Source organism: Lygodium microphyllum, chromosome 3, assembly GCF_053477565.2.
Source record: "Lygodium microphyllum isolate KBCC chromosome 3, Lygodium_microphyllum_v1.1.10, whole genome shotgun sequence".
In the NCBI taxonomy this organism is placed as follows: Eukaryota; Viridiplantae; Streptophyta; class Polypodiopsida; order Schizaeales; family Lygodiaceae; genus Lygodium; species Lygodium microphyllum.
Window position 1 is genome coordinate 49,719,475 of NC_141137.1, and position 13,512 is coordinate 49,732,986.

The following is a 13,512-nucleotide window of genomic DNA, read 5'->3' on the forward strand; positions in this document are numbered from 1 at the left end:
ATATATTGCATTTTATTTGTAGCATCAATAATACAAGGTATTGCCCAATGGTAAGCTCACTTTGACTCTTGGTCATGGCTATTAATAATGTTGAGCTCCTAAAATGACCATCTAAGTGGATTTGAGCTTCTATAGTGGACCTCTTTTCAATAGCCCTCTAGTAATGCATTTTAGAAGCTCATCCATGAATATAAAAGGAAGAGAACCCACTAGAACTAGACATCAATCATTGGAAGTGGGTCACAATGCAAAGATGTTGGTAAGGAAAGGAATGTAGAGTATCAAAATGTGAAGTCCAAAAGATGTTGATATAGCTACCATAGTGGACAAGGATTAGACCATTGAGGCATTATTGGAAGATTGGCATCTTCAGATAGGGCATTGAGTGAGTACACCTCAATTGAGATGAGCACATATAGTACAAGAGTCATGCCTTAACTTTCCCCATGTTGGAATAATCGTGTCATGGTTTTTTGTCAAAACTCTAATACCTTTGAGATTGTAGTGAAGAAGAAACTTGATAGCCATCCCAATCATTGCATTCCCTAGGCGAGGCAAATACACAATCCAAATTTGTATATTATTCATGGAATGTAAACAAGGTAGTTTCTCAATAAGAGGTAGCCAAAATCATTTTGATGAGCTACTTACATGATTCAAATAAATTGTAGTCCCACCTGGATAATTCACTAGCTAGCTTGATGATGCCTTTAACAATAGTTGCTTGCTAGTGCTAGATCTACAACCCTTAGCTGCTTCACTTAGACAAGCTCCTCATCTATCCACAGGTCAAGCTCTTCCCTTCACTCCTTCATAACCTTAAGAAAAATATCATGTCCTCTTGTTTTTATAATGTAGGTTCCCAACCTTTTCATCAACTATTCTCTCTCCTAAAAAATCATAATCCTCTATTTCCTTCTCCCCAAAGCTCACCACATCCATGGTCTTTTTTGTGCTTTTGCACTCCATTGATTATTTTTGAAATGACAAGAGGGGTGGCCTAAAGGTCATAGCTTGAATAATATGTGTGTGTGTGTGTACCCTTTCATATATTCTCCCCATTGCCATTCTTGGCTCTTCCTTCCCCTTTCCCTCTCCCCTTTGCCCTTTCCTTCTTACTCACTCATTCCTCCTCCGCACGACCCTCCTTTTATCACCCTCTCCCTTTTGTTGTCACTCCCTCTATTCTCATCTCTCCTTCCACTACACTCCTATGTAGCACCATTTTGCTTCTCTTTGACCTATGATTATTGAGGTAGTCTAATATTTATGTAGATATATCTAACACAACATCAACAAGCTAGCGTTAGCAGCATAGGGGTACAATGTCATTAAAGGCATATCATTTGGGGGATCGCCCGACGCCTATCATATACCAAGCTATTGTCCATGACGTACGTAGCGCTATCATCACAACATTACATTAAGTCGAGTTAAGTACTCAGAAGTCCGCATGTTCACTACAAAAGATAAAAGGAAACGCACAAAGCATGATGAGTACCTTAAAAGAAGCGGAGAAAGCATGGATCCAGAAAGCGGGATTGATGATTACCTTGAAAGGACTAAATTATTTTTAGAAAAATGGCCAACTTCCAAGAGAAATGGGGGCATGAAGCTGCAGGTGCAAAAAAAGGAAAAGCAACCCAAAAAAAGGAAAATAAAAGCAAGGCAAAACGCAAAGAAGAAGAAGAAAACAGGATAAAATTAAAGAACACACAGGAAATTTAACAGGAATAACAATAGAACTTCTCTGTGTAATCGCCTTGCTGTGTGGTGCACCCTCTTCTAAAAGGCGACTGCAGTGCAAAGGTGGTACACTGACAGAAAACGACGGTAGTCCGATGGGAATTTTATCGGCATGTAAATATGCGTTGTGGGCTCTACGAAAATCCTCACCTTCTTCATCACCGCAATCGGAATTCTTCACCATAGCCCGCACCTTCTGCCATCAGAAGACCTCGGAATCACAGCCCTGATCAAATGTACCACCGTGCTCAGGGTCAGAATCAGAGCCACAGGCCGCAGAGCCACCACCATGGCGTGTTCGTGAGGCGGTGGGCGGGCTTCGTGTCCGCGCTATGGCTGATGCTGTTCTCAGGCTCTTATGGCTTCTCCAACTACTCCACCGCCCTCAAGGAGGTACTGGGCCTGAACCAGGAGCAGCTCAACCGCCTCAGCGTCGCCAAGGACCTTGGGGACTCCTTCGGCATCATCGCCGGCGTTCTCAGCAACTACCTTCCTGCCTGGACCCTCCTCTGCATCAGTGCATGCGTGGGATTCTTCGGCTTCGGCATCCAGTGGCTAGTTGTCAGCAGGATCATCAGCCCCTTGCCATATTGGATTGTAAGTTTTTTTTTTTAAACATCACCAGTATTCATGATTTCTTATTCCTGCAATCCTGACTGAGGATGTTGTTGTAATCAGTTCAGTCTCTTGGAATCAACATAATCTCGCAAAATATGCATTCCTGAGACTAAGGATATCTTAAGCAGTTCAGTGTTTTGGTATCAACTTAACCCACTTAAGAGTTACTTTGTTTTTAACTTGTCCAGCGGTAATTCTATGCGCAAACATACAGCAGCCAATGGTCATTAATGTGGGTTGTTGACATATCAATGAATTTGTTGTTTGTAGAGTCTCAGTCGGTTGCATAGCCTTCCAGTATTTTCTGAAACAATCAGTAGCTCTTCTTATTCTGCTTAGTTTCTTCTGATCAGTTCTGTTGAGCTGGTACTTACTTCTTGTCAGTTGGCATTGTGGCCAGTGTCCAGCTGTGCTTTACCTACTCAGTGTTGTGGGCCTGAAGGTGATCTTTGCTTGTAGTCAAACTCCGTTTCTCGAAGATTCACTTTCTGTGACATATCTTGGATGCTGATTCCTGTGGATAACTCTATACTTGCCCGTTACTCTTTCGAAGCATGAATTCTCTGATATTGCCTTTTGATAGTTCCATTAACCTGTTGGTTCACGTGGTGGAGCTGACCTTTGCCAAATGCTTGTTCGTAGGCAATGTCTCAGTGCTTTTGTGATTATAATTTCACCAGAGTTAGTGAGCTTTTGCCTGTTAACTTTTCCCTACATTTAAATTTGAACCTCTGGTGCTTAATATCAAGTTGGTTTTGACCAGATGTTTGCAACGGCACTGGTGGCTGGCAACACTGTCTCATGGATGAACACGGCAGTCTTCACGGTGGCACTACGGAATTTTCCTCGGAATCGGGGCCCTGTAGTGGGTTTATTTAAAGGCTACATGGGCCTTTCAGCAGCTGTTTACTCAAGAATATGTGACATCCTGTTTTCAAGTTCATCATCCATGTACCTCTTAATGCTAGCTGTGGTGCCGCCAGCAGTCTGCATAGGTTCATCCCTCTTCTTTCAGCCAGTACCCCCAGCTGAGACTGTGCAGGAGGAGGAGGAAGAGAAAAAGAGCATTTTTGTTTTCAACGTGATAGCTTCTACCCTTGCTATCTACTTGGGCACCATTGATCTACATGCTTTGTCTGAAGGTTTAATGTCATATGCAACGCTGGGAGTGCTCTTTGCCTTGGTGCTAGCCCCTGCGTTTGTGCCTTTCTTCCTCTTCAAGGTCAGGTCAGGAACAGACAAAGCCCTACTGACTCCACCAATCGAAGACCTTCAGGGGGAGATTCAGAATAATTCTTATTTGGAATCAAAAGTTAATGGGTCTGTGGACACTGAAAACAGTATCAATTCTGACATGGAGAGTAACACATTGAAGCAGCCCTTGATAGAGTGTGGCTCCACTGGTAAATCACTTGAGGCTTCTTCCACATCGAGATGTTGTGCACCCTTACCGAAGCTCGGGGAGGATAGAGGGACACTCGCTCTTCTGAGGAGTTGGGACTTTTATTTGCTTTATATTGCTTTGTTTTGTGGGGCTGGCTCAGGGATGGCATTCAGCAACAATCTGGGCCAAATTGGACAGTCCTTCGGGTTTGACAGTGTCACTCTCTTCACCTCCTTATTCAGCCTGGGAAACTTCTTTGGCAGAATCACATCAGGCATCGCATCCGAGCAACTGCTCAGGTAAAAATTTCCTTCATTCAAGAAATGATAACTTCAAGGTGTGCTAAGTAGGGCCAGGCTTAAGGTATGCCATGTCCCTATTCCTCTTGTGCATCATTATAGGAGCATAGCCTGGTTCCATCCCAGCGCAAAAAAATGTTGTGTGGCAAGGCCTTCTCTTGAACTGTATTCTAGTAGCTAGTTGCTTTCTTTTTAGTAATTTAAACGGAGACTTGTTTCTATCATATGGAGTAGGAGCTTTGAGAGATGAGTACACAGCATGCACCACCCTCTGCCACTGCCAAAGAAAAACCCCAAAAAAGAAGAGAAAAACCACCTCTCTCAACGCTTGTTAGTACATGCCCCCTCCATGACAGATACAGAATAGGCGCTTGTGGAGGGTGCCTGGGGTAATTTGTGGCCATGCGCATGGATCTCATGTGACTGAGATCCATGCCTGTGCACACCCAATGCACAAGCACATTGTCTCCGTGTGTGTGTGTACATACTGTTGCAGACAATTGTGTGAGCATGTGTGTAATGAGAGCTGTAGTGTACCCACAACTGCAAAGGGGTGCGAGCGCCGAGCAGTGTGATAGGTGACCTCCATCCACATCAAAAGGGACCATGACACTAATTGTCCTTGTATGTTTCAAAGAAATAACCTTTTTTGTTTGTCTAGGAGTCAGCCCTCAATTTTGAAGGGCTGCCCAACTTTTCATTTAGAAGGTTGGGGGTCTTAGAGGACCTCTCCTTTTCTTTTTCAAGAGTTTTTTTTTAAAAAATCGAGGAAAAATTTTCCATTGATGGAGAATAGTTACAGCATATAAAGGATATGCATCAAGGCATTAGGCCAATGCTACTAGCTTCTTACAAAATAGATGGAAGACCCAATGGGTGTTCCTAATACGCTTCAGATAGACTAGACTATGATCCGATCTTTCAGGGCGGGTATGTCTTCAGCAGGAATAAGAGCAATCACACTCAAGCACATCTGGTGTTTGAGGAATAGAGCCATGCTTTGGAACAAGAAAGAGGACTACTTCTTTTTCAAGAGTTTGGAAGGGCATATAACTACTTTTCTAAAATTCTTACCTTTCTTTTGAAGGGTAATATATGTATCACCCTTCTCTCTAGAAGGGCAAAACCCCCTTTGAAGGGTGTTGCAACCTTCAAATGCTAGGAGTTAAAAGGCTTGAAGATGTCCATTGTCATGACCCTGACCTCACTTTTCAACTATAGTAAAAAGGGTATATATACTATTATTAATTTTTTAAAAAGGGCCCAATAAGCTGCCTACGTTTAGGAAGCTTTTTAGCTCACCATGGGTAGGTAGGTTCAAGCAGCACAACCTACAAGATGATTGTAAATACCTCATCTTTAAATTTTAAAAGAAAAAGAAAGACGTGACAGTCCACTTGCCTTGTTTCGCATCCTATGCGAAAACCGGAAGAAAGGCTGCAAAAACAAATGTCACATTAACTGGTTTTATAACTAAAGTGCCCAAAACATAGCCGGTTTTCCATAAACAAAAAATGCCCAATTAGCCGGTTTTGGGCAAAACAATGTGACGGGCGTTAACGGATTTTATAACTGAAATGTCCAAGAAAATATCCGGTTTTTAAATGAAATACAAAGTTTGAAAATCTTCAGAAATCTAGCCGGGGGGAAAGGGAAAAGACGAGAGGCTGGTAAAATAAATAAATAAATGAATAAATAAAGCGTTAGAGCTGCCGTCACAAGAAAAGGCACGTGGTAAGAAAGCGTGGAGACTCACTGGAGAGGAAGACAGGAAAATGCTATTAATTGGAATGAAGAGGGGGCCCTTTAGGAAGTTCAGCATTTAATGCCACGCACGTGAGAAGGCGTCGCTCTCACCCTCTCAAGCTCACATCTGTGCTGTGCCTATTCGCTTTTTCCCACCTGGCATATTCTGTGTAGATTCTAGAATCAATCTTCCGACTTCAAACTATTTTTCTTGTGTTCTTTGGGTGGTGTGAACAGAAGCTTCGCTTTTGTACTTCCAACACTCATTCGTCAAAAGCCTTCAACTAAAAAGCTTCCAAAAGAGAGGCCCTTTCAAGTTTCGTTTCTTTCAAAGCCCACTAAAGGTAGCCTTTCAAGTTTTTAGTCCTAGTATATAAATAGGTTCCTAGCTTCCTAAAATATATCCCATCCTCATCATGTCTCAAATTTGAAGGGTTGCCTATCTTTTCATTCGGAAGGTCTTAGAGAAGCTCTTCTTTTCTACACACACGCACACACAAGGTTATAGCCTCATACATCTTACTAACACTCGAGTAACCCTATGTCTCACCTTTATCCTAGCATCCAATTGACCATCTTAAGTTGTTTCTTAAGAAGATACACAAAGTAGAAAGTGTACACACACACACACACACAATCTTAAAGCCTCATACAATGTACTAAAACTTGAGTAAGTCTACATCCCACCTTTATCCTAGCATCCAACTACCATCTTTAGTTGTTTCTAAAAAACATGCGAAAGTAGAAAGTATAAAATGAAATCCAGCACCTCACAAAAGACGATCAACCTCTTATGCACTTTATACTCCTTGTCCATACATGTAACAGGCAAAAGGCTAACAACCCACAAAGACAACTTGTCCAAAAAATCAATTGAATGATGCAGGATCCCCAAACTATTCATGAAAAGCTACTTAATTTCTACATTCCCACATCTTTTCAATTATTGTGTCTCACATTACATGTTAGAGCTCAAATAACATGAGGGACATCTTTCTTCAACATATCAACTTTGTCACGAGTTCTTTCACCTTTAATGTCTATTAAAGGTCTTTGTGAAAACTTGTGAGCATATGTTGCATTGCAATGGCCTACTATAGGTCATTGCATCATATAGACACAACACTAATAAGCATGCCATCTTTATTTAAGGAACATTCATATTTTGATATCCACCAATGCAACGGTCAACCATAAGCAAGCCAATAAACAATTTGATAATTTTTACATAGGCTTGTCATAACAAAACAAAAATTTGTGGAAGGGAAAGATGAGTGATGTTAGGAAATGACAAAAAGGAATGGAAAGCAATCTCTAAGGTAGAATGTGCTCTCTGAAATAGAGCTTAAAATATACGAGAGAATTCATTAAGAGTATTCTAAGGTATTTGAGTGGGAAGGGACATGAAAAGGATGATGTAGAGTCACCATTATCTTCATGTGACTCAAAATAATTATTGGATTTGAGTGCTTTCTTGAGCCACTTTGAACAAATTCAAAGGCATGCTTAACATGTTGAAAAGGCTTTTGTCTCATTGAGTTTGGGAGGGATATAAGATACATGGTCTAATATGGTCCCATCCTTGAAAGAATAACAATTCTCACCTTGTGAGGCATTTCTAACTTTGCGATTGGGACCTCCATGAAGTTATTCAGAACTCCATGCATGATATTTATTCATTTTATGAAATGGGAAAACACTCTAAAACCTAAATCAAGGTGTGCAAATTCTCATATTTTTGTTTGGTACATGTTTTAAATGCTTATTGTGTTGACATGTTGGGTAAAGATAAGTTGACTATATTTACATCACGAGCTTAAGTAATGGTGCTTTCTTTTTTAGTGTTAGGGCTTATTTCTATTAGGCACTTACAATGTCTAACTTCATGTGTGTAGGGTATTCGGAATGCCAAGGTCAGTGTCAATGGGAGTGGTAAAGTTGCCTATGATAGCAATGTTTTTGTGGCTTGGGTCAGGCTCTCAAGCCTCACTCTATGTTGGCTCTCTTGTTCTTGGTTTTTGTCATGGATCACTTATAAGTCTAACCATACCCACTGTCTCTGAGTTTTATGGCTTAAAATATCTTGGAACAAACCTTATGGTGGCAAATACACATTTATTAGCAGGCTCTTTCACCTTATCTGGGATTATGGCAGGCTATCTCTATGACAAAGAAGCAAAGAAGCAACTTGGAAGCATTTGGCCATCTTTCTTGTCAGCTAGTGGGACCCTAACATGTTATGGGTCTACTTGCTATGGAACCACCTTTTACATTTTGGTTGGTTTGCTAATGTTTGCAATAGGCATTGATGGTGTAGTCACTTACTATAGTAGACCTTTGTATGCAAAGCTAAAAATTTTGAATACTCAGCTTAGATAAACCATGCCCTTTTAGCTTTCCTATTAAAAGAAGCATTTTAAAAATACTTTCAATATGAAACATTAATTCATGATTTATTCTTTCTATCATTCTTCATGGTTGATTTGGCCATATTTAGATGCAAAGAATATGGGAAGGTTGAAAGCAAGCTCAAAGCAAGAATGATGTGTTTTGCATGTGGAAGTGTTATCAATTGTTAATTGTAATAGTTGTTAAATGAGAAGAAATTGAATATTGTCAAAGTCACATGCAAACTTTTGAGTTGTACTTCTTTCAAGAGTGAAAAAGTGTATGGAGGGAATGTAGATTTAAATTTGGTTGCGTAAGTTGTTCTCACACAATAGATAGGTAAGTAGGTAATTTATACAAATAGATTGAAGCTTGCTTCTCCTATGTATAATTTTTTTGCGACGAATGTAGATATAGCAAATTGTTTCAATGTTGGTGGATATTGTAGAGTCAAACACACATATTAGGAGATATTTGATCACTTGGATTTTTCAAGAAGACTTACTTAAGAAATATGTACTCCAACAAAAACCAAAAACATTGGAAATAGAATAATGGCCTATGTAAAATTATGTAACTAGAAGCACCTCAACATGAGTCTTAAGACACTAGTACAATCAAGTGGATACTTGGTGGTGGCTAATGTATTAGTGAAAATTGAATTAATTTTTACATTATTTGCAAAGTTACTTCAAAGCCTAGAATATGAGAATGAACCAAAATAAACTGGCTATAAAGCTTTAGGACATTAAAATTGTAAAAGGCTTGAGAGTGTGACTACATCTCATTTGGTTGATCTAGGTGCTTTCAATGCTAGTTACTTGCATACAATCATGAAAAACATTGTTTTGGGTGATGTACTTGTTGAGAATCTGCCAATCACACCCTATATATGCCCCTTTGCATGGAATAGCTAGGCTAGAAAGATGCAGTCCATTCTATGAAGAGAGACAAAATCCCATATGCACAGTGGATGTTAAGTGCTACCAAAGAACTCTATATAATGATGTACTTGAACTATCACTTTCATATGATGATAATGCAATAGTACTTCTCTTTCTATCAAGTGTCTGTGTCATTGTTAGTACTACACAAGAAAGTCTTTATGAGTCCAAGTCTCAATCTTGGAACCTAATTCACTTGTGTAATAACAGTTGTTTTCTTTGTCAATGTCATCATGAGTTCTCTCTTCATCTTCCATCCTCCATAGCTTTCGCAATTTGCCATGCTCTAGATCCCGCATCTTTAACATGGTATCAAAGCCCAAACGGGCATGGCACTGCTCCTCCAACTCCAGTTCACTCTCATCTAGCTCAGTCCAGCTCAAGCCAAGTCTAGGACCTCATCTCCTACTCTTTCTTCTCACTGCCCTGCTTGGCAACCATAGCCAACAGGACCCAGCTCACTTGGAGCTTCTTGATCTCCTCATCCAGGTGGAGATAGCTGACGTTTTCTTCTAGGGGTTTCTTCCCTTGCTCAGGGCGCATCACTACATCATGATACAGATCAACACTACACGCTCCCTACCCCGGCATTGCCTGTTTCCTTGCTCGCTGTTCAGAACTGTGCACTTACTGGTCGTACGCTCTATGTGATCAGCACCGGCCGCGAACAGTCCTACGACCATAAGGCTTTTGAAGAGCCATATCTAAACCTTCTTCCACTCAGAGGGATCGTCAAATGCTTGTTTCTGTGCGCTACTACGTTGAAAAAACCAGTTAGGTTCAGAACCCTACTGTAGAAGCCATAGCTTTTCTACTTCAAGCTTTCATTTCACTTGAATTTCTCACTTCTCTGGAGTCAGCAAAACCCTTGCCACTTTGATCTGATCAACTTTCCCATCAAATCATCAAGGAGGGGAGATTTGTGCTTGGAAGATTTGAAAGAGTTGAAGAAATCAAGTAGCTCAAGCTCCTTTTCTGCTTCATTTTCTTACTCTTTTCACTCTATTGAGGTTCTACCACTTGGTTTGAGTTGCCACTCTGATTTGAGCTCCCAGCTCAGCTTCCAACAAAGATTCAAGTGTTTTACCAGCAAGATTTTACCAGCCAGGAGGGGACTTGAGCAACGGGATCAAGCATCAGCATCGGACTCATCAAAAAGATAGTATCCATTGATACTTATCAAGTGTTATTTGACACTAAACTTCTTGTATCCTTTGATACACTTAAGTACAACACTCTTACTGATTTATCTCAGATTTGAAGTTGATTCTTGGTCATATCAATGACAATCAAGAAGATTTCTATGTGGATACACTTCATGAAGAGTAACATGACTTGTGTTGCTTATTTACATGACATAGAAGATGTTCTTACTCTACCTGCAGAAGGAAATGGAGCTGCCTACACCAAAGAGAAATCAATGGATCCATTTGAAGATTCTGAAGACATGTCTACCACTTTGCTTGAGGGGGACAACTAGAAGAGCAAACTCAAAAATGCTGCAAGCAACTGGAAGAGCAAACTCAAAAATGTTGCAAGCAAAGTCAATAAAGGAGTAGACCAAGAAGATCATGACGAAGAGAAGAAAGACAAGAAGATTTTCCATGCTGACAAAGAAATAGCATATGCTGAAAAAGACCACAAGGGCTTATTGGTCCTTGTCTCTCATTTTCTATTTTAAAAGCATTGTACCCGCCTTAAAAACTCCTCATGTAGCCTTGTACTACAGCCTCTCTACACTTTGTGAGGCCCCTATTATAGCCTCTGGATGTCCACCATGTTTATGGTACCCACACTTAGCCTTTTCTGTGAGACAGCCTCTGGTGTTTTGCCATGTTTGTGGTATGCCCACACTTTGTAGGTGTTGCTCTCACTAAAGCCTCTATACACTTTGTACTTCTAGGTCATGATTGAGGAGGGGTGTTGAGAATCTGCTAATCACACCCTATGTATGTCCCTTTGTATGGAACAGCTAGGCTAGGAAGATGCAGTCCATTCTATGAAGAGAGACAAAATCCCATATGCACAGTGGATGTTAAGTGCTACCAAAGAACTCTATATAATGATGTACTTGAACTATCACTTTCATATGATGATAATGCAATAGTACTTGTCTCTTTCTATCAAGTGTCTGTGTCATTGTCAGTACTACACAAGAATGTCTTTATGAGTCCAAGTCTCAATCTTGGAACCTAATTCACTTGTGTAATAACAGTTGTCTTCTTTGTCAATGTCATCATGAGTTCTCTCTTCATCTTCCATCCTCCATAGCTTTCGCAGTTTGCCATGCTCTAGATCCTGCATCTTTAACAGTACTCTATGGTACATGAATGAGATACTTTTATCTAATAGTTTTCTAACACCTATCTCATAAATCTAATATTATAAAAATGTTTGCCTTGCCCTTAGGCTTTGGTATAAAAGTTACAATAATACTAAATAAATCCATGCATGGGCGCACAATAAATCTACACAATAGAAGCATCCAAAAGAATAATAATTCTTGTGCACTAGAATGAGCTCTTCTAAATATAAAAGATTCACCTATACAACTCCATCCAATAATTTTCTAATTAGAAACACAAAACACATTAGCTCCCTAGCATTGATTTATAAGCACAAGTCAACCAATGTTATACATAGTGCTATGTGTAACAAGTCAATAGTATACAATAAATATATAGTTGAATCTCCACAAAATAGATCTTATTTTTATAAAAATAAAATGATAAATTATCACAAGTAATAAATGCTCACTTGTGATGAAAAACAAATAGCACATATGATCATTGCTACCTCATGTGGAGAATTTGCTCTAAATCAATTGAGGTAATCTGAAATATTTATATATTGCCTCATATGGTGATTTGTTTATATGCTATTAAAAATAAGATATTCTTCAAATTTTGCCTCATGTGATGAAATTGTGCTCATCAGATGAATGTAACTAAGAGTGGTGTGTAGATATTAGATAGTCATTAATCAAAGTTCATGGATGACAAGGAGAGCAGTTGGGAATCGGGAATCGGGATATGAAGCATCTCTTACCTCCTGCATGCCAATTGAAAACACCAAAACCGTACGCGATTCCAATCAATATCCATCCACCAAAAGTGTACTCAATTACAATCATACAAAGGGGTCACATATAGAATAAATAATTTCAATAAGACTAAGTTAGTACCCTCAAAAGGTATGAGATGAAGTAAAGAATATCTGGTAGTTTTTAGATCCTAAATAAAATTAAAAAATATGAGACAATTAACACACACATAAACTAAATCCTTAGCAAAATATGTTAAATAAATATTTAGAAAAATTAGATTTAAATTAATTTTTTTTAAATTATCTTTCTTAGAATGTAGGTTCTAAACTCAATTATAAATGATTGCTTAATTTAGACTATCTATTCTTATTACAAATTCTTCTTTGTGCCTTTAACTAACTTATTTACTAGGTTATTATAAAATACAAACTATATATATGTGTATTTTTTCTTAACATTTTAAAATCCTAAATAAAAGAGTATAAGAAATATCGATATATTCTCTTAATAATATAGTCAAACACACTTAAAAATGTTTCTTTAGCAAATAGAGATTTATTACTAACATTCTTTGATTAATTTATTTTATTTAAGATATCCAAAAATAAATTTAACTTGAATTGTAAGCAATTTGCTTTTGTTGAATATTTTATTCTTAGAGTAAATTGTGGTAACACGGATAACATGCTTCCATTCATATTATTATAACAAATCAATTTAGTAAAATGAATATAAAAATATTCAACCAATATTAAACTTTAATGAATACAATTTTTTTACAATTTAATAAATTTCAGAAATGAAACTTGGAGTTCTTAATTTGCTTGGGAGCCCATCGAAGCTTTAGTTGTTCAAGATGGTCCAGACATCTTGGAAATTTTCATAGAGTCCAAAAATTGTTGAAACTATAATCCAATCAGGGGTTGGATATGCTTGAAGAAATATATTTAGCCCAAAAAACATTTTATTATTTCTTGATATTGTGGAGTATATATTATATTTCTTTCATCTATTTGTTGTGTTCTAATGAAGACTTCAAGTTTTTGTTTACTCTCTTTAAAACCAACATTATACACCTCAAACCATGAAGGTTCTTGTCTTGTGAGCTTCTTCCAAGATCTTCAACACTATTATGGAATTGATGCACTAAATCATTTGTTAGTATATTTTGTCCTATCAAATGCAAGGCCATATAATTTGTTTTAGTGGCTGTTGAATTTTGTTCAAGTATAAAGATTCATTAAAGAAGATGAAATGATGATTACATTTTTAATTCCTATTAAGTGTTTTGTGTGTGCATGTGTGCATGCATGTATGCATGTGTGCGCTTGTGTAGGTATG

General features: G+C 38.4%; 1 protein-coding gene across 2 annotated transcripts; it reads left to right on the forward strand.

The window, feature by feature from the left end:
- The first annotated feature begins 1,724 nt into the window (after positions 1-1,724).
- Positions 1,725-8,204, forward strand: LOC148038312 (protein NUCLEAR FUSION DEFECTIVE 4-like). 2 transcript variants are annotated; one of them, XM_087670488.1, is made up of 3 exons: positions 1,725-2,343; positions 3,128-4,047; positions 7,689-8,204. In XM_087670488.1, the coding sequence occupies exons 1-3, from the start codon at positions 1,981-1,983 to the stop codon at positions 8,170-8,172; spliced, it is 1,767 nt and encodes a 588-aa protein (XP_087526614.1). In that variant the 5' UTR covers positions 1,725-1,980; the 3' UTR covers positions 8,173-8,204. The 2 variants fall into 2 exon arrangements, with proteins under 2 accessions (XP_087526614.1, XP_087526622.1); XM_087670496.1 differs by lacking the exon at positions 1,725-2,343 and adding an exon at positions 2,851-3,045.
- The last annotated feature ends 5,308 nt before the right edge of the window (positions 8,205-13,512 follow it).